Source organism: Eulemur rufifrons, chromosome 25 (genome assembly GCF_041146395.1).
Source record: "Eulemur rufifrons isolate Redbay chromosome 25, OSU_ERuf_1, whole genome shotgun sequence".
In the NCBI taxonomy this organism is placed as follows: domain Eukaryota; kingdom Metazoa; phylum Chordata; class Mammalia; order Primates; family Lemuridae; genus Eulemur; species Eulemur rufifrons.
In genome coordinates, this window is record NC_091007.1 from 1,519,069 (window position 1) to 1,539,799 (window position 20,731).

At 39.9% G+C, this 20,731-nt stretch overlaps 1 protein-coding gene across 1 annotated transcript in view; it reads left to right on the top strand.

Annotated features, from left to right (window-relative positions):
* TASOR2 (transcription activation suppressor family member 2) overlaps positions 1-20,731 on the top strand; it is a 55,023-nt gene that overhangs the window by 17,984 nt on the left and 16,308 nt on the right. Inside the window, exons 7-16 of the mRNA XM_069458620.1 lie at positions 1,085-1,209; positions 1,294-1,313; positions 1,426-1,525; positions 3,935-4,035; positions 5,062-5,165; positions 8,041-8,113; positions 8,198-8,260; positions 10,527-11,246; positions 14,066-14,308; positions 18,587-19,466. Coding sequence (XP_069314721.1) covers positions 1,085-1,209; positions 1,294-1,313; positions 1,426-1,525; positions 3,935-4,035; positions 5,062-5,165; positions 8,041-8,113; positions 8,198-8,260; positions 10,527-11,246; positions 14,066-14,308; positions 18,587-19,466 — 2,429 coding nt within the window. The remainder of the gene's footprint in view (positions 1-1,084; positions 1,210-1,293; positions 1,314-1,425; positions 1,526-3,934; positions 4,036-5,061; positions 5,166-8,040; positions 8,114-8,197; positions 8,261-10,526; positions 11,247-14,065; positions 14,309-18,586; positions 19,467-20,731) is intronic.

The window sequence follows — 20,731 nt, forward strand, 5'->3', positions numbered from 1 at the left end:
ACTTGGCTAAATATTTATTTGCCCCTTTCTGACTAACTAAGCCCTGACATAATAGAAGTATCTTAATCTATAATTTACAATTGATGATTCAGTTTGGAGACTCATCTTTTGAAATTTTAGATTTTGTCATCCTTTATGCTACAATCACCTAATAGCCATTGAATGACTGTAACATAAAAGATGGTGGGCTAGGCCAGGCATGATGGCTCATGCCTATAATCCCAGCACTTTGGGAGGCCGAGAAGGGAGGATCACTTGAGCTTAGGAGTTTGAGACCAGCCTGGGCAATATAGCAAGACCCCATCTCTTTAAAAAAATTAGCCGGGCATAGTGGTGCTTATCATCCTATCTACTCGGAAGGCTGAGGCAAGAGATTCCCTTGAGCCTAGGAGTTTGAGGCTACAGTGAGTTATGATCACACAACTGCAGTCTAGCCAGGTGACAGATCTAGACCCTGTCTCAAAAAAAAAAAAAAAAAAAAAATGGCCTATATAGTTTTTCTTTAAAGAAACAGCTCTCTTAAATTTGGGGCAACTCATGTATTCCTTTCGATATGGTGATTGGAAACTATGGATATTTGCCTTAGATGCCCAACACAGTATTTTTTAATACAATTTTAAGAGTTTGTGTATAATTGTAACTGTTGTTTGCCTTAAGATTGGTTTTTTTAAAGATAATTGTTTTTTTGTTTTTTTTTAGAAGCCTAGTTTTTAATACACTTACTGTTAGTTGAAACACATCCACATCTTCATTAGGCTACTTTTAAATGAATCCTAGAGTAAAGGTTATTGCTATTTGAAGACATCTGATTAGCTTTAATATTTTTATTCTAGGGAAAAGTCAAGTTTGTGTCTGAGAATTTTACCGCTAACTATACTAGGCCATCTTCTGGCTATGATTGCCACGTGGCTGCAAATATTAACAAGGTTTCTGACAAGACGAGTCATTTTCGTGCCTTTGAACTGAGTCAGGTATAGTCACCTGTGAATAAATAATCTAATGTGTTACCTTTCAGGGCTGGGTGGGGTTGAGATAAGCTTGGTGTATATGCAATTTCTGATAATACTTATTTTTCTTCTTTCAGTATTACCTTTATGAACTCTCGGGCAGCACTATTACCGAGCGGCCTAGACAGATCTGTCCATATGTAATTGTGGCTTTTCGATACAGGGAACCCAAAAAGATGGCAGCACCAGCTCGTGAAAGCATGTAGGTAATCATGTGCATACTTTGCTTTGCTGTGTTTGTTTCTTACGCTTTTACGAAAGTGCTTTTCTTTCTTTTCTCTTTTAGACTTGAACTCGGTGAAAATGGTAAGCAATCTTTCATTGATTTTAGATTTTTTCTTTCATCTTTTAGATTTTTTTTTAAGGAAATTTTTCATTTATAAATAATCTGTTGCTCTCTTACCATCATTTCTTAAAGTTCCCAGATCTCCATGGAAAGGGAAATTAACTATTCAAGGCAGTATGCTATGTGATATAACTCTCTGGCCCACTTACGGTACAGTGCTCCCAGCACAGCTGTAAGTATTAAATTTTGTGTCCTTTACAAATGCTTGTATTAAAAGGGTTTTTTTGTTTGTTTTAAAATTCTCATTTCAAGGTCTTGATGGGTGGCACTGGTGTGAAATACAGATATTGTACTTGGTTTTAGATTAGAGCACATTCGGCCTTGATGTTTAGAGCCCAGGGCCATGACCCAGGAGACCTAAATTCTAATCCATTAATGGAAAAATGACCTCTCAGGATAAGTTAAATTATTTGTTACAAGAAGTTTGACTTTCTCCAAGAAACAGATCAGATTTGCCTAGATAGCAGATTATAGGCACTTAATCCTGTTGTTGAGTTTTTATCAGGATTTGCAGTATCTGGTTTTCTAATTTCACATGATTCTTTTAGAAAAATATTGACTAGAGAAGCTGTTACATGTATTTACATTAAGCTGAATGACCATGCAGAGTGTTTTCTCCTGCGAAACTGTGAAGGCAGCTTATGAAATCTTTTTCTTTGGCCTGTTCCTAGTTTGTACCCGAAACTATTGCAAGATAGTCATACTTTAATGGAAATCTAAGGTGAAAACTGATGTGCTGTCAGAATTCATTTTCTTTTTATTGGCCTTTCTAAAAAAAGAGGCAGGGTATTATAACCTGTAAAATAAAGTAAGAATTCTGTGAATAAAATAAGTGAGAGAGAAGGGAAAGTTCTTCCTCACTACAGAGTACAGCTAATAAATGTGGAAAGAGTAATGAATTAGAAAACCACTGTGGGCCGGGCGCGGTGGCTCAAGCCTGTAATCCTAGCACTCTGGGAGGCCGAGGTGGGCGGATTGTTTGAGCTCAGGAGTTCGAGACCAGCCTGAGCAAGAGCGAGACCCCATCTCTACTAAAAATAGAAAGAAATTATATGGACAGCTAAAAATATATATAGAAAAAATTAGCCGGGCATGGTGGTGCATGCCTGTAGTCCCAGCTACTCGGGAGGCTGAGGCAGGAGGATTGCTTGAGCCCAGGAGTTTGAGGTTGCTGTGAGCTAGGCTGACGCCACGGCACTCACTCTAGCCTGGGCAACAGAGTGAGACTCTGTCTCAAAAAAAAAAAAAAAAAAAGAAAACCACTGTGTTGCAATACAATAATACCAACCAATGGATGCTAAAAATAGCAGGTGAAAGGTTGATAATGTTTATATATCTCACGACATTTTCCCACAACTTGCACATTAATCAGAATGGAAGAAAATACAGAACTGGGTGCATTGGCTCACGCCTGTAATCCTAACATTCTGGAGGCTGAGGCGGGAGGATCACTTGAGCTCAGGAGTTCAAGACCAGCCTAAGCAAGTTCAAGACCCCGTCTCTACTAAAAATAGAAAATAAAAAAATTAGCCAGACAACTAAAAACTTAGCTGGGCATGGTGCCATGTTCCTGTAGTCCCACCTACTTGGGAGTCAGACAGGAGGATCTCTTGAGCCCAGGAGTTTGAGGTTGCTGTGAGTTATGACAACAAAACACAACACAACACAGCAACAAGAAAAGAAGTTTAAAAAAATAACCTGTGTGTGTGTGTGTGTGTGTGCGCGCGTGTGGAGAAAGAATGACAAAGTAAATATTCTATACTCTTAACATTTGGAGATTCAAGATGAAGAGTCTAAAAATGCTTTGCAGCCTCCCGCAGTGGCTCATGCCTGTAATCCTAGCTAGCACTCTGGGAGGCCAAGGCAGGTGGATCGTTTGAGCTCAGGAGTTCCAGACCAGCCTGAGCAAGAGCAAGACTCGTCTCTACTAAAAATAGAAAGAAATTATATGGACAACTAAAAATATATACAGAAAAAATTAGCTGGGCATGGTGGCACATGCCTGTGGTCTCAGCCACTCAGGAGGCTGAGGCAGAAGGAGTGCTTAAGCCCAGGAGTTTGAGGTTGCTGTTAGCTGGGCTGACGCGATGGCACTCTACCCTGGGCAACAGAGTGAGACTCTGTCTCAAAAAAAAAAAAAACACGCTTTGTACTACCTTTGCAACTTTTCTGTAAGTCTAAAAGTATTTCAGAAGAAGTAGTTGAGAAATGATACAAAGATCCGTATGTGGTTCATTCTGTGGCACTGCATGGTAGACGATCCACCATTACCAAGGGTTTTCAACTCTTACATAGCTTAACTTCTTTAAATTCTCAGTTCCTGTATACGTAATTCTTTGGCACATTTGGAAATTTTGTTTATACCAAAAATACATGTGTTTAGAAAATGAACATATTTGCAGACCATGCTCTGTTACATCTATAAGTATGCATATTATTTAACCTAGAGTATTTTGATTTAAGGGCTTTTTTGTGGTTGTGATATTTTTGTTTGCGTTTACATTAGAAAACCAAAAATTATGGAACTATACGTAGTTCCAGTATTTATTACACTGCTCGATATTGTTGTTTTGTTTTTTAGACCACAGGAACTAGATTTTAAGTATGTAATAAAAGTGTCTTCCTTGAAAAAACAACTACCAGAAGCTGCCTTTAGAAAGCAGAATTACTTGGAGCAAGAAGGTCTGTTGAAACGTAATGACATACCTGCATGTCTCGGGCTTTGTTTCAGTTATTTTTACTCTGTCTTCCAAACACGCATGCACACACACTCTCCTGTCTCATGTTAAGTGATTCTTAAAAGGGTGTTTTGTGAGAAAGTTCTAGAGTTGCCCTGTTTTTCAGTTCCCTAGAACCCAACTAGAAACTGAAAGGCAGTTTTATCCAAGTTGACAAAGACTAGCTTTGATACAGAATACTAACGGAATTAAGCAGATGTTAAAAATAGTTGGAAACTCATAACCATTCCTCTGAAGGAGAACAGAATTTTTGTTTTTATTTATTTATGTTTTTTAAATCTCAGATGAAAAACAAAATATGAGAAGGAAATTTCTTGGTGTTTAGGTTAGTTCTAGGAACGTTATTTTGCAGTGTTTATTTGTCTTGTTGGTCCTATAGTAGTGTCAGTATAAAAACATTGTTTTAAAGTAATTATTTCAATAACTTCTTATTGACCAGGTGTGGTGGCTCACGCCTGTAATCCTAGCACTCTGGGAGGCCGAGGCGGGCGGATCGTTTGAGCTCTGGAGTTCCAGACCAGCCTGACCAAGAGCGAGACCCCATTTCTACAAAAAAAAAAAAAAAAACAGAAAGAAATTAGCTAGACAACTAAAAATATATAGAAAAAATTAGCCGGGCATGGTGGCACATGCCTGTAGTCCCAGCTACTTGGGAGGCTGAGGCAGGAGGATCGCTTGAGCCCAGGAGTTTGAGGTTGCTGTGAGCTAGGCTGACGCCACGGCACTCTAGCCTGGGCAACAGAGCGAGATTCTGTCTCAAAAAATAAATAAATAAATAAATACATACATACATAACTTTTTATTAAGGAGTTTTATAACCAAGAAAGAACATTAAGTAATAAAGGTTTTTTTGGGTAGAATTCCTATTCTTTCATTTTAGTAATATAGAAAATGAATAAGTTGATTATAAAAATGTAAATGCATATTCAAATTTAAAAATAAGAAATGTTTTTCTGATTTTTCTCTACAGTCTGTTGCCAAGGTTTGTGCTTCCATCTGTATGAGGTGGAACTGTCAAACAGACAAGGGGAAAAAATAGATAAACTATCAGAATACATTAAAAAGAACCAATTGGTAAGAATCATTGTATTATTTTTCCCTAAACTGAGAAATTGATATCTAAGTATTAGTTGACTATGCCTAGATTGAATGAATTATTTTAGTTTGCTAAAAGCATTTTCATTGTTTAATATTTATTTGCATATTAGTAACATAATATAGTAGTCCCCCCCCCCCGTTTATTCCTGGGGGATATTCCAAGACCCCCAGTGGATGCCTGAAACTGGATAGTACCAAACCCCGTGTATACATACATACCTGTGATAAAGCGTGATTTACAAATTAGGCACAGTAAGAGATTAACAACAATAAGTAATAATAAAATACAGTGGTTCTAACAATATATTGTTGTGGAAGTGTGTCTGTCTCTCAAAGTACTGTATTGTACTCCTCACTCTTCCTGTTGTGATGATGTGAGATAATGAAATTACCTCCGTGGTGAGATGCAGTGAGATGGGTGACGCAGTGTTGTGAGGTGCCACTGCTGTTGACCTAACGGGCAGGTGGTGTGGGCAGTGCGGACGTGCGGGACAAAGGCATGATTCCAGTCCTGGGCAGGGTGGGCTGGTGCCAGCCAGCACGAGGTTTCATCACGCTGCTCAGAACAGCGTGCAATTTAAAACTTGGGAATTGTTTATTTCTGAAATTTTCCATTTAATATTTTTGGACTTCAGTTTTGTCATCTAGTGCAGGGGGAGAACGCTTCATCCAAACCATCACTTCAGTCTCGGACTGGCCCGTGTCATCTGCACGCCCGTGAGCCAGTACTGAAAAAGGCGTAGATGACACCGGGTCGCTGGGCCCATGCCGCGCCCACTGCCAGCAGCGGGGGTGAGGCCAGGCCTGCCCCGTCTGAAGGAGCCCTCCCCGTAGGTGGGAGCTATCTCTGCAGCTCCCAGGGGCTGGGGGAGTGGGTGCCGAGGTGATAGCCGTGGGATGTCTTCTGTAGGGTGATAGTCCTTTCTTTTTCTTTTGAAGTAGCATAGTCCATTTTCTATTTGGAAATTAAAGGGAAGAAAGTCTGAAGATATTTTCAGAAAATGCATTGGTAAAGGCGCTTCTCATGAGTGCTTTACGGTGTTAGGAGTAGTAGAGACTTAGTGCTGGCTTTGCTTTGAAACCTATGAAGAACAATTATTAATAGAAATCACGTATTGCATGTGGCCCTTCCTCCTCGGTGCTCCATGCTTTTTTTTCTTATCTCGTTTTAGGAGTATTTTTTTACATATCTATCTCCCCAGCTACATTGAGTTCCTTGAGGGCAGGTATGCATTCAGTGTCTTTGATACCTTAGCGTCTGGTATAGAGTGGACAAGTGGTAAATGTCCCTTAGAGAAAGTGTATGTGGGTGCGCCTAGAGCACTGAACTTAGGAACAGGAAGGAGCAAGGTCTCTTTAAAGGGTGTTAAGAACACCAGGGGGCTGTATTATTCTGGGTACATAGGGAAGAGGCTAGAAGCAGGTACTGTATTTAAAAGAGTCTATGATTTCTCCCCACAAAGGTTAAAATAGGAACTTTATACAGCCTTTATAATACATAATTTGAGACACTAATAAGGTATACTACATATTTTTGTTTTATTTGCATGTATTTTTGAAGATTGGGGTACATGATTTTAATAGAAGGATGTTACTTCACATTTTTGTTACAAAACTAAAATGCAGAACAGTGTAGAGGCTAATTAATGTTACTTTCACTTTTTACATCAATAGAAAATGAAACAAGAACCCAACCTATTTGCAGTTCAGTAGACACCAAAGCTATGGGTATATACAATCATTCGCATGTTTATTCGGTAATGCTGGGGGCCTACTGTGTGGTAGAAGGATACAAAACAGTCCCTAAGTCATAGCTCCCATAAGTCATGGAGCTTATAAAACCATGGAGGGGACAAATAGATACTCATGTGCCATGAAGCACACAGGGGCTGTAACAAACGTATGGAGAGTCGAGAGTGATTCTTTCTGTGAGTGAGAGATCAGTACCTTAGTTGCAATCTAATAATTTGAAAAGTCTTCTGTTTCATATTTTCATTGTGCTTAAATAATTTATTGATTTACCCTATTTGTAGGCTTATGTCCTATCAGTTTTGAAATAAAATGTTTTGAACTGAAAAATTATTGTATGAACTTTGGATTTTATCTCTTTATGAGTATATAGGTTTTTGAAATGGTGAACCATGGAAAAGAAGAGCTGTTAACTTTACGATTTAGAATGACAGCTTTTAGATGACTTCCCCTACTACCTTGGGACAAAATTGCCCAAGTTACTAAAAACACAAAATTTCAAGACTTTTTTTTTTTTTTCTTGAGCCCAAGATTTCACTGAAGACTCTGGTAGAAGGGGGAAAAAAGGAAGAATTTATTTTCACCTACGTTTCTTGTTGCCATAGGACCTGATTATTTTTTATTATTTTCCATTTCTTGGGATGCTATAGAAAGGATTCTTTTATTGGATGGTATCTTCAGTTTTTCTAATTCCATATTATGATAATTTTCACATAAACATAAGCTTAAAGCGCTAATAACAGATCTGATTAATCTTGAATTTGGCTATGTAGTAACACGTGACAATTTAGGCAGTGGTATAAAATGTCAGCTGTCTCAGTGAAAAAATGAAATAAGAGTGTTTTGATATATAGTTGAACACTATTCTAAAATTAACCCTGAAAGTTCTCGTTATTATATGTAGTTCAAACAGAGCCAAGATTATTTGAGCTAAGGAGCTTAGTTTCTGAATCTGGAGACAGAATTATCCTGATTCTTATAAACATTAACATTTCCAGAATTTTTTCTTTCATTGAGGTCTTCACTAATGAGTGTGGTAGAGGGAGAAGGAGAGAGGGATTGAAGAATCTTCTTTCATACGTATTTTTCTTTTATATTCAAGGCAATTATCAAATGCTTAGAAGATCGGGGGGTTTTCATTTTACTTACATCAGCAGCCTTAATGTCAGAATCAGGTACGGATAACTTTTAAATATTTTTCAGTACGTTTACTTTTGTTTTATGAGATCAGCAACCTAACTTTTCTTCATTCTGTGTAGATTTCGGAGCTGAGCAGATGGGTCTGCATGGGCTGCATTTGTTCCATTCACCCCCGTCAGCAGGTGAGGAGACAGATTCCCGGTTCACTCTGTCTGGCAGATGTATTTCAGGCCTCATCTGACTTGACTTCTCAGTTAGCACATGCCACTGTGAACGGTTCTTTGCTCTTAAATAACTCTCTTCTCTTGACCTCCCTGGGTGACCTCTTAACCTCCTTTGCAGGTTTATCCTTGTCTCCAGCTGTCTGCTGACATTTCCACTGACATATCTGAAAGGTGCCTCAAATTCAGTGTGTCTGAAACTGAATTCGCTTGTTACTGAGCAGCAATAGCTGGAAGTCACTGTAACCGCAGTCTTTCCAGTGAATACGGGTCAGAACCTTCAGAGATGCTGTCCCCTCACCTGGACTGTTGATCTTTTTCTTATTCACCCACACATTCTCAGGGTGATGTTGCCCTCCCCCCTGCCAAAGGACGAAAACTCGGCTCTTAGGGGCAAAAAAAAAAATCACCTGTATAGTATATAAACAGATATGCAGTGGTATATCTGTAGCATTAAAATTTCAGAGGGCAGTTGGGGGAAAAAGTGAGTCTAAAAGGGCTGGGGGCAGGTAATGATTAAAAAGGTTGTTGAGCAACACTGATCTAGCTTATTCCTGTTCCCATCTGTCCAGCTTCGGTTTCAGTATCACTTCCCTGATTCTGTCACCACTCTCCCCTCTGCCAGGACCCCTGGGCTTATCAGTATAACTTACTTATTTGTGAGTATTTGCTGCCTACCCCTGTATTCTGTGTCCCTAATGCCTAGCAACGCCAAGTACTTCAAACAATGTTTACTGTATAAATAAATAAATGAAAGTGAGTCATTTTTTTTTTTGTCACATGGGGAAATTCTCACTGTCTTATAGTCACATTGTCTGTTCATAAAACTGTATACAGTGTGTATAAGGCTACAACCAATACAAAAATGTTTTCAAAGTTTATTTTTAAAAATTCTATTACTTAAAAGCCTAGAACTGTGCTTTCTTAGGCATCACTTCTTTGGAAGAGGTAAAACATTACCAATTATAATAACATAATGGCTATGGCTGCTTGCATTTTTAAGCATTCATTATGTCAGGTATTGTGGTGTAGATATACCTGATTTAGCAATCCTTCAAATAAGTACTCTTATTATAACCTTTTCAAAGATGAAGAAACTGGGGGTTTTTTGAAGATTTTATTATAGTTTAACACAAATCATACTGGATTCTGCCTTGCCAGGTTCCTTCTTGAAATAATGACTTTGCCTGGAAGAAACTGCTTGTGAACTTAGTAGCACACGTGGACTTTTCATATTTTATTTTTCCTTCACTTGTTACTCTAAATGATGAAATGCAAAGAAAGGAATTTTTATTGTAATACCCAGCCACATTTTCCCTTTTATTCTTTGTCCTTCTTTTCCTAATCCCCACTGTCGTGCTAATGTGTTTAATTAGGACTCACTTGGTGTTTTCTTAATTCTGTAGTTACTTTTTCTTTAACAAGAATGGTACAATTCCTATTTCCATTTACTGGGCACTAGAGGCCTTTGTTATTTGTGGGTTTATGTTACTGAGAACTCTGAAATTTTCTGGGATTTTATTACCCAGTTCACAGTGACCTGACTTTTTTTTTTAATTCCCTTTCACTGTTTCCTTTGGGTTATTGAGTTGCTAAAAAAAAAAATTAGCACTTTAGTGAAAGGATGAGCCAAAGAGAGGAGAGGAAACACAAACTCTTCAGTAAAGTTACTTAAGTTTTTACAATTTTTATTTCATTTGATAGAAAAGGTAATGAAATTAGCGGTAATCATTCCAATAAGATTTGGGCATTATTTAGGGCTTCTGTTTTTTCAGTTCAGTTGATTTGCATTGTAATGTCTAAAAAGAATTTGAAGTGAGTTATATAAGGTACAGATAAAATAAGAGTACGTTTTAAAAGCAATAAATAAGAATTAAAAAGTAGGAAAGCAAGTCTGCGGCTCTGCAGGCCAGTGCTACTGCCCTGATGGGCACTGAGCCTCCTGACCAGTGAGGTGGAGCTGGGTCAGGGTTAGCTCCCCCTCCTGACCTGGCCATTGCGTGCCAGGTGTTCTTTTCAGGTCAGGGCATGTGTGCAACTTCACATACGGACATACATTCATTACATGTACCGGTAAGTCTTCTGTTAATTGCCATTTAGGTTATCATTTGAAACACTATAGCATATTTAACCATCACGTAATTTTGAAATCTGAAGCGTTTTTTCTGTGCGTTCTGTTAAAAAACCAAAACTTCAGGGGTTCATTATATGTATCTGTGTATTTTAGGGGTGAAAGATTTGAAAGTCGAAGATGACGTCTCAGTGAAGGTGATACCTATTCTACCCACCCTTAATCGTGCCCTGCAAGAAGCAAAGAAATCGCTTCCCGAAGAAGCAGCCCGTCCAAACACATTAGTAAAGCAGCATTTCCAAGAACTGTGCAAGGTGCACAGAAGCACTTCCCTGACCGCTGCCCCGCAGGGTGGCATTAAGGAGACTGCATTCTTGGGGCAGCCGTCCAGCGGCTTTGACTGGGTTCCTCCAGCTGAAAAGTGTCCTTCGGAGTCTTTAACGCAGCTGAAGTCTTATTTTTCAGATCCTAGTGGTTATATTTTTGAAGTGTCTAGTGCTTTGGATTTGGTAGCAGAGCCTCCTCAGTCTCCTTGTGTTTCAGATGGCATTTGCGATGCTGGATTTTCATTAGTTATGACTCCAGATCCTGAACTTCTTGAGTCAGAGTCAGAAGTAAGAAAAGAAACCGAAATGAAAAAGAAATCTGAAGAAATTTTGAAAGCAAAGAAGGGAGTTGTGGTTCCACTGGGCCGAGCACCAAATCTGAGAGTGCAGCCGAAGAGGAAGGCCAGCATGCCTCCCGCCGTGCGGAGCAAGAAGGTGAACTTGTGCCGCCCCCTTCCCAGAAGACCTGCTCCCAGAGCAGACAGTGGCTTGGATTCTCCAACAACTCTGAAGCTGGTTAAAGGGCAGTTTCCTCAGAAAAGAAAAAGAGGTAAGCACGGTTTATGTGGATTATCATAGTAGCTGTTGTGTTCGAACCGTGTCCTGTCTTGGTCTGTGGGGACCGCAGCTCAGCAGCATCAGTTAGAAGACTGGGAGCTACCAGTGTTTGTTTCTGGGTGATTTGTGTGCGTGCCAAAGCCCAGGAAGTACTGCTCTAGCTAAAGCTGAAAACCAAGCAATAGGAAAGACTAAGATATCTCAAACGCCTGCCCAGCAAAAGCTTCTGTTCCACTTGTAAAACTGCTCATGTGTTTACATGCCATTCTGAGAAAGGTGGGTGGCTGGTTTCTGTGCCATCCCTGACAAGTGGAGGTGGGAGTAGGAGAAGAGGATCTTCTAAAATCGGGTGCACCAGTGGCAGCAAGGTGATAGCTGACAGCCTGGACACTGACAGGGAGGAAATGCCTGCGACCTCCAAAACTAAAGCAGTCCAGGGCAGCGTTTCTGACCTTTTATGTGTATCAGAGTTTTTAAAATGATCTCCTGGGTCCTCGGACAGATCTACTGAAGTGGAATATGCAGTAGCCTGGGAACAGTTGCGCACGTGGTTTTGATGCTCCCTGAAAATTGAGTGAGAGTCAGAGTCTAGAGCCATTTAGGGTGTCGGCACACGCAGTTTAGTGAACACAACACAGCAAACCACGTGACTTTGGCTTTGGGTCATCTCAAATTACCTTTTTGTGTATTTTCTCTAAAAAGGTAGGGAGCTATAGCTGTGTGACCCCTTAGAGAAGGGGTCCACACACTGGCTGAGGGACCACTCAGTTCCCACATCATCTCTGGCTGCGCTACATTGGTAGAGCCGAGCAGCTGGGGCAGAGACCACGGGACCTTCAAACCTGGAAGCGTGTACTCTCCGGCCCTTCACAGAACACGTGTGTCACCCACATCTGTCATGTTTTGAATCTGGAACTGTTGGTGCTAAAGAAGAAACATCCTAGGATGTGGTGATCCTCAGGATTCTAAATAATTAAGGTTCCACCCTGTGGTTTGACAAATAGTGATTTCTGGCTTATTGTGATCTGAGAAATGATGAGGGACGGAGGGTGGAAGCAAATACGACAATATAGAGCTGTGAGTCGGACTGCATGGCTCCTTGTAAGCATGTTCCAGGCCAGCCATGCTGAGTTTCTGCCCTCTGTGAACCAGTGCACTTTTAGGTATTAAATAATCTATAATTCAACATAGATGATCACATTTTTTCAAATGTTTTTTAATTATATTTACTGTAAGATATGCTTGCTACTATAGTTCAGTACCCAAAAATTCATACATGACTGACAAAAATTTCAGAAAACTATGTGCAATAGAATCTGATAATTTTTATTCTGTTCTGTCTCACTTAAGAAAGAATTCTGGTTGTGACATACTGAATTTATTTTGCAACCCACCAGTGGATCATTATAGTTTGAGAAACGTGATTTTGAATGTTACACATAAACAGAACAATTCCTGCAGGATCACCTGGTGTAATTTGTCTTCTTTTTTTTCTCCCAGGACCTAGGTTTTTGAGAGATTTTCCCCTCTTGTTTGTGCGAATGTTAGAAAGTCCCCCCACTCCCAGGTTTTATTTATCTACTCTGACTTTCTTTTTCTTTTTAATTTAGTCCAAACTGTTTTTATGCTTGATTTATATTTTGCCTTTTCCTACACAGAAGAGTTTAGTAAATGTAACTGGAGTGGAATGAAAAGTCTTATTGTTACAAAACAAATCTGCTGCTTTAGTACTTATAATAGTTTAATAGGGAGGGAAATAATTAGACCCAGGGGAATGTGTGTAACATTAAGAGAGTCTAAAGAGTTTTTAAAAAGCCACTCCTTTCTCTAACCCCCAAAAGAATGAAATGAAATGGATCTCTTTCTTTTTCCCTACATTTCACTAACACTCACCACAGTTTCTTAAACTGTTTAATGTTGTGTTTAGTGTTCTCAGTGAGAAACAGTGTTTTCTATATAATGTGATTTAAAAATATTTGCCAACCATGTGTATGTGTGATTATATTTGGGGGACTAAATTTTTTGGTAGGAACAACTGAAATGATGAAAAATCAGTGAGATTCAAGTGTTCAGAGTGAGCATTATTAACATTTTTCTAACTCCTAAGATTGAAACACTTTCTCTTGTGCAATATAAGCAGAGAGTTAGTGTTTTCTTTTTCTTCCCACCCTCAGCTATGTACGTACTCCATACGAGAAGCGAAGCAAAGCGTTCTATAAGGGGTGATTTGGTGTAAGAAAGTCATTTGTCGGAAATAAAGCCAGGTGCAAACTCTCCTGTCTTCCCCTGTCTTTTAAAAGGTTATTTTTCAGATGGTATTAAAACTTCGATGTTTACAAGCAGTAAAGTAAAATATGTAACGTGGCTCTTCATGCATACACAGTCTACAGTGATTATAGTTTTAACCGTATCACCTATGCGAGCCGTGTTGCTTTTTGTTTAAACAGAATTATCTGTCTCCGGGGTCTGTCAGCTAGCATGTGCCGTCTCACCTGCCACATCAGTCAGAAAAGGTTACGAAGAATTTTTTTTAATTAAGTTGTGCCTTTTTATAAAGTTATTGCTCTGATATTTTCTTCTTCACCTGACAGGGATGTAGACAGTCACTTGGCAAGTTCAGATTATATTTATGTGAGAACTTTTAAGATTTCCATTATTAGAATCTGTTAATGAAATACTTAAAACTTTGTAGTTTATTCCCCATTACTTAAACTTACCCTCTCCCCACCATAAAACAAAAGACGGAGAAAGGCTATGCTGGTGGGTGTCTGGGCCCCTGCCCCTCACAAGACGGTGTCTTTTCTACATAAGGTGCGGAAGTGCTGAGTGCACAGTTTGTACAGAAAACCAGGCTGGATAGGAAAAACCAAGAAGCTCCTATTTCTAAAGATGTTCCAGTGGCAACGAATGCTAAAAGGGCAAGGAGACAAGAGAAAACTGCAGTCAAAGCTGTTCCAAGGGCCAAGCCGCCTGTGAAGAAACCTCCTCAAAAACCGAGGGTAAACTCAAGAAGAGGCAGCCAGAACCCCAGACTCCGAAAGCAGCCACAGCCTGGTAAGAAACACTCCTCCCGTACATTTAAACATCACAATACACACCTAACAGAGGCTGCAAGATCGTGTATTGAAATCACATAAGACCAGTTAAAAGTTACTAATAACTGTTTTCTGTATTCTTTAGTTCAGATACTAACAAGAATAAGTAATTTGATTTCTCATTGTGAATACATTAGGATGGCACAAAGATCCAAACCGTCACAAAGTTGAGCCTACTTTTGAATTTGCATAAAGCCTGAACATGAATGGGATTGTTTATAAGAGTTACAGTGTAAATGGTCTGATTTATGACTAATTGTACAAGCAAGCAGTATCTGGCAGTACTATTCTAGACGATAATCAGTTATGAAAAGTGGAAGCTTATAAATCTGTCTAAAGAGAATTATAAACAGATTGTTCATAACTGTCAGTAATCCAGAATCCTGAATTTGGTATTAAAAGGCATTAAATTAATTTTTAAAATAGTTTTAGTTTTCTGACTTCATTTAAGTGAGTAATATAAGTAAGTTTAGTTACATGAACAACAGCTGACTTCTCTATCTGTGTTTTCAACTGTTAGACATAACCTCTTTACTAGAAAGTTCTGATAACCCTTAGATTTCACCTCTGTGCAACTGAACAGGCACCGGCTCTCCTCTTGGGTCTGTTTTCCTTCTTAACTGTCCTCTGCTGTGTATGGTGTGATTCTTACTCCAAACTGCAAAGTCTGACACTTTATCTTTAGTATTGAGTCCTGTTGTAGTGTACATGTTATTGTCTTTTTTAACAAAGAGACTTCATTCCCTTGTATCTTTATATTTCTCAGTTTTCTATATGATTTCCCAATTCTACTTTCTCCCTCATCTATTACTAGACTTTTGAGACAAAGTCTCACTCTGTCACCCAGGCTGGAGTGCAGTGGTCTCATCACAGCTCACTGCAGCCTATAACTCCTGGGCTCAAGCCATGCTCCTGCCTCAGCCTCCCAAGTAGCGGGGACTGCAGGTGCCACCACGCCCAGCTAATTTTTTCTGTTTTTAGTAGAGACAGGGTCTTGCTCTTGCTCAGGCTGGTTTGGTTTGGGTTGGGTTTTTTGTTTGTTTGTTTGTTTTTTGTGTGTGTGTGTGGTGTGTGTGTGTTTTTTTTTTTTTTTTTTTTTTGACAGAGTCTCACTTTGTTGCCCGGGCTAGAGTGCCATGGCGTCAGCCTAGCTCACAGCAACCTCAGACTCCTGGGCTCAAGCAATCCTCCTGCCTCAGCCTCCCGAGTAGCTGGGACTACAGGCATGCGCCACCATGCCCGGCTAATTTTTTCTATATGTTTTTAGTTGTCCAGATAATTTCTATTTTAGTAGAGACGGGGTCTCGCTCTTGCTCAGGCTGGTCTCAAACTCCTGAGTTTAAACAATCCACCGCCTCGGCCTCCCAGAGTGCTAGGATTACAGGCGTGAGCCACCACGCCTGGCCGCGCAGGCTAGTGTTGAACTCCTGAGCTCAAGTGATCCTCCTGCCTCGGCCTCCCAGAATGCCAGGCTTTACTAGACTTTTAAATTTCTCACAGATAGTGAAAATTTGGAGAAAGAAACTACTGTTTTTGTTGGGGTAGTGGAATTATGGGTGATCTTGGTTTTTTCTTAAGTTTCTTTAATATTATTTTATGACTGAAGATTTTTTTAAAGTTCACTGTGTCATTCAGAAACCCATAGTGCTGCAATTTTGGTTTCCATCCTAAGTTCGAGCTCTTCTGCTTATCTCTCAAGGGGCTTCATGGTGGTCTTACCCCGCCTGTCTGTGTGGAGCCCCTGCTGTTTCCTGACATGTGCCTCCCCTTGTGGTCAGACGGTGCCTCCCACACGCATCCCTCTGCCCAGCCAGGTCCGGCAGCTAACTTCTAGCCCCATACAGAGGCATTTCCTTACCTTCTGACCCTCACTAACCTCTCTCTTTAGGGCTTTTGAGAATGTTACAGAATTTAAGTCCTACTATTTTCTAGTCATTTGCTGTGTCTTGGTCCTATCTTGCTAATTCATTTGTAAACATGAGAACAGATGCACAGATAATGTCCTGTTCCTAACAGTGCCATTTGTGTTCTTTGTATGGAATTGGCTCTCGGATATTCACTGACAAATTGATTAGTGGGAGGAGATACACATTTGGATATTGGCAGAAAAGTGAGCCCCCCAAATTAATCGTTTTCAAAATGTATGTTCAAAAATAGGCTGATTTGTATTGCAAATGTTTGTGTGAGTTGTACAGCCACATTCCAAGTTAAAATTTTAAGATTACTGCATTTAAATAATCTTTTTTTTCCTTAATCGCGTGTACTAATCTGTTTTTTATGCTTGAAATATCAGAGTTTAAGAAGGCAGATGGAACATAGCCATGTTGGCCTCAGTTTGAAAGTTACTGATGTAAATTATTTTGAGTTTTAATTATCAGAATCAAATTATTTTAAAGTCAAACAGTCACTCTGTTACTGAAACTAATCATTTTTCTGTCCTTTTTAAAGTTTTTGATACAGTTTTTTGTTCACTGAACTTTTTATATTTTTAATATAATTCCTTTGGCGCACTGTCTTTTCTTATCTGTATGTCTTAGAGATATATGACTGGTGTCATATTTTTGATTGCGAGCCTGTAACAAGTCAATAATTAAGTGATTTATCCGAGACTATATATATGGATTAAACTATACCATTTTTCTTGACTTCAATACAATATTTATATTAGGCTTTACTTGTATTCTGTATCAGACACAGATAAGTATATGGAGGCCATAATACTAACAGAGACAGAATGAAATCAGTGTCAGACATAATCAGATCATAAAATCAATTTCACGTTTCCAATAAACCTGTGGGGCTAACAAGACAATTCTCCGCTTTGGGTCCCCTTCTCGCACCTGGCCCCCTTGCGTTTTGTTGTTTTTAGTAAAAGCTGGGCAGTAGTTTATTAATTCTGCCCTTCCGCTGGACACCCATCCCCTCTCATTCTAACTGATGACGTCATAGGCCTGTGTTTTCTTCTCTTTCAATGTGTTAGTTATTGGCCTTTGCTAGCAGGTGGTTAATTCATCTCAGACCTCTGCTGTGGACTGTGAAGAGGAGCACAGTTGGCTTTTCTGTCCATCCACCTGCCTGCACCAGGGAATCGCTGCCTAATGCAGTTGTTTATTTTATCCTTCAAAAGAACATCGGTTAGGAAGCACTAATGAATGTACTGAGAATGCCTAAGCAAAGCACTGGGGAATGTAAATTTTCTGATCAAGAACAAATGGAGGCCGGGCGTGGTGGCTCATGCCTGTAATCCTAGCACTCTGGGAGGCCGAGGCGGGTGGATCGCTCGAGGTCAGGAGTTCGAGACCAGCCTGAGCAAGGGCGAGACCCCGTCTCTACTAAAAATAGAAAGAAATTATCTGGCCAACTAAAATATATATATAGAAAAAATTAGCTGGGCATGGTGGTGCATGCCTGTAGTCCCACCTACTCGGGAGGCTGAGGCAGTAGGATTGCTTGAGCCCAGGAGTTTGAGGTTGCTGTGAGCTAGGCTGATGCCACGGCACTCTAGCCCGGGCAACAGAGTGAGACTCTGTCTCAAAAAAAAAAAAAAAAAAAAAAAGAACAAATGCATGAGTTTGATTATCTACAGAAAGGAAAATTTCAGTAATTTTATTCTTTTGGGGGTAGAGTAAAAGAGCAATGATTTCAGTAATGCAAGTTTTAAAATGTGATGAAATTGATTCTGAATACTCTTATGACTATTCTTTTTATTCATATTATTACATCGGATAATTAAAGATCAATATGGTTAAGATCATTTGAACTTTAGTGGTTTCTCTAATAAATCACTTGTTAAGGGAAATGGTTTCTGAGAAAGTACGTTAGCAGACTCGAATACGTGCTAGAAACTTCTACATTCTGACATCCTCCCTAGACTGTAAGCTCCCAAGGGCCGGACCCTCATTTTCTTCATTTGTTTTTTTCTGTTTGTCTATCTCTTGAGCTGAGCAGTACATCTTGTGTTTAGTTCATGCATTTTTAAAGGGTGATTTCTTTTTAAATTAATGTCCACGTTCCTTAAGACTTGTTCTTCTGGTCAATGCATTATAATAGATCTGAGGGTTGGACGAGACCTTGGTCTGATGGTAAAATTTTAATAATCTATATAACATAAGGTTTTCTTAAATATGTTGACATTATCATTAATTTTCACTAAGGCATAGTAATTATGGCAGAAACTTAATTCTTTGAAAAGCAAACACTATAAATGTCTTTTCTTCTTTCTTCTTTTATACTGAAGCCAAAAGAGAAACTGCTTCACAGCTTCAATCAGAAATTTCGTCAGCTGGTCAAGGAGATGGTATTAGCATAAACACAGTTCAACCAGAAAATACCGTAGTGGCTCACAAAGATCTCCCTGAAAACTCCATTGTCAACTATGACTCCCAGGCCCTGAATATGTTAGCTGATCTAGCGTTAAGCTCTGCTACCTCTTCTGCACCAGCATCTGAGCCTAGAAACCTTCCCTGCTCCTCTGAATTGCCAGAAAATGATGTTATGCTCTCCAAAGAAAATTCTTTGCGAGGTACATCTGACCATGAATATCATAGGGGAGTTAAAAATCAAAAAGGAGGATTATTACCTAAACCATCCTCTGATAAGAAGAGTAATTCTGGGTCAGACTTACCTGTTAGCCAAGAGGAAGAGAGCTTGGTTCCTTGTAGTCAGGCCCCTGCTAAAGCCCAGTCAGCACTTCCTGAGGAAAAACCAGAACCCTCAGATGCAAGCCAAAGCACTTTTGTTTCTGTGGAACATTCATATGCCCTGCTCCTTGCAGAACATTCAAAGAAACATCTACAGCAGAGAGGGGTCCCAGGCCCTGCCTTTGCCAAGAATGGGACAAAAGGCCCTGAAGCAGGGACCCCAGTGGGGAAAGTCATGCCGTTCCGGCATCAGCAGAGCATCTCCCCTCTGCAGAAGCTTCCTGAAGATGCGCTGATGAAGCGCAAGAGCCGACTGATGTCTTCCAGCCTGAAAGATTTTTACTGCTCTCACACCGTGTTTAGCTATGATGGCTCCTTCAAGGTCACGTTCAAATGTGAAGCAGAATATGCGTTCAGCTTAGATAGCAGATACACCAACAACCCACTAGAGAAAACTGTAGTAAGAGCGTTACATGGGTGAGTATGGGTGAAACTTGTTGAAAATTGATGAAACTTTTTTGTTGAGATCAACATAGCGAAGTGAGGAAACTTGTGCTAAACTTGGGGAAGGAGAAAGAAGTGTGTGTAAAACCAGTAGTTTTGGTAATAATATCAAGCACATGTGCTTACTGACATTAAGAGTAACAAGCTGACATGGAGCACTTTTTAAAGATAACTTTGGCCTTGGGAATGGCTTTCCATTGTGCAGTGCTCCTTCATAAGCCCTGTGGCCGTTGGATTATAATTTTTAGATGAGATCTTAATGTGAAATAGTGTGAGATTTAGAAATAATGCTTTACAGACTGAATTCTAGAAGAAACATTTTAAAACTTGTAGCTTGGTAGATTGGTCAGATGATGGGAGTGAGCAGTTTTACATAGGGATGTTCTGTAGATCTTCCTTAAGAAGTGATCAGGGTGATAGCAGAGTGATTGATAGCACAGGCTTTGGAGTGTAGCCTAGGTTTGCGGGTTTTCCCATTTATTGCCTCTGGTGACCCCGGGCAAGTTGCACACTCCAGACAGTGCGTCTCAGTCTTCATCGTGTGTGTGGCTCAGCTAGGATCACCCTGAACTGCACAGTGTGCGGTGGTCTGTGTGGGGTGACGTTTCTAAGGACTTTCCAGGTGATGTCAGTGGAGGGTGACAGTCTGTGGTCAGCATCTTAAAGTATGGGTGTTTAGTAATAGCTCCCTCTGAGGTTGTTACATACATTAGGGTTTTAACCAGTATGAATGGTAACCGTCACTGTTGGCAAGAAGCGTTATCTGTGTGAGGTGACTTTCAGCTGTTGGTGAGCCGTTGCACGTGTGACTGCAGACGTCGGTCCTTGCACAGGTTCAGGTGTACTCAGAAGGGCCATTTGCCTAGCATTGCTCCTGTTGAACTGTCACCTAACTCTGCAGCCACCCTCACTCACCCCACTCCACTGTCAGCTATCCATGTGCCTGTCAGATGGCTAGAAACGTTGTGTGTCCCCCCTGTGGTTTCAGGGTATTTTCCAGAACAGTAATCTGAAAATAGTATAGTTCTGTTAAGTTGCCCAGAGAGATATTTTAATCTTTAGACTTTTTCAGCTATTGGAAGAGAGACACAAAAATGGAAAAGAAATGAATCAGCCAGACTTAGCAAAAACAAGGAAATGAAGATTTGGTAGTTGCCTAAACCGTCGTTCATGCATTAGGTTTACTTTGTCTGGAGAGTTGGTGTGGTGTAAAAGACAAATGCTAGGTGAGAAGTCGG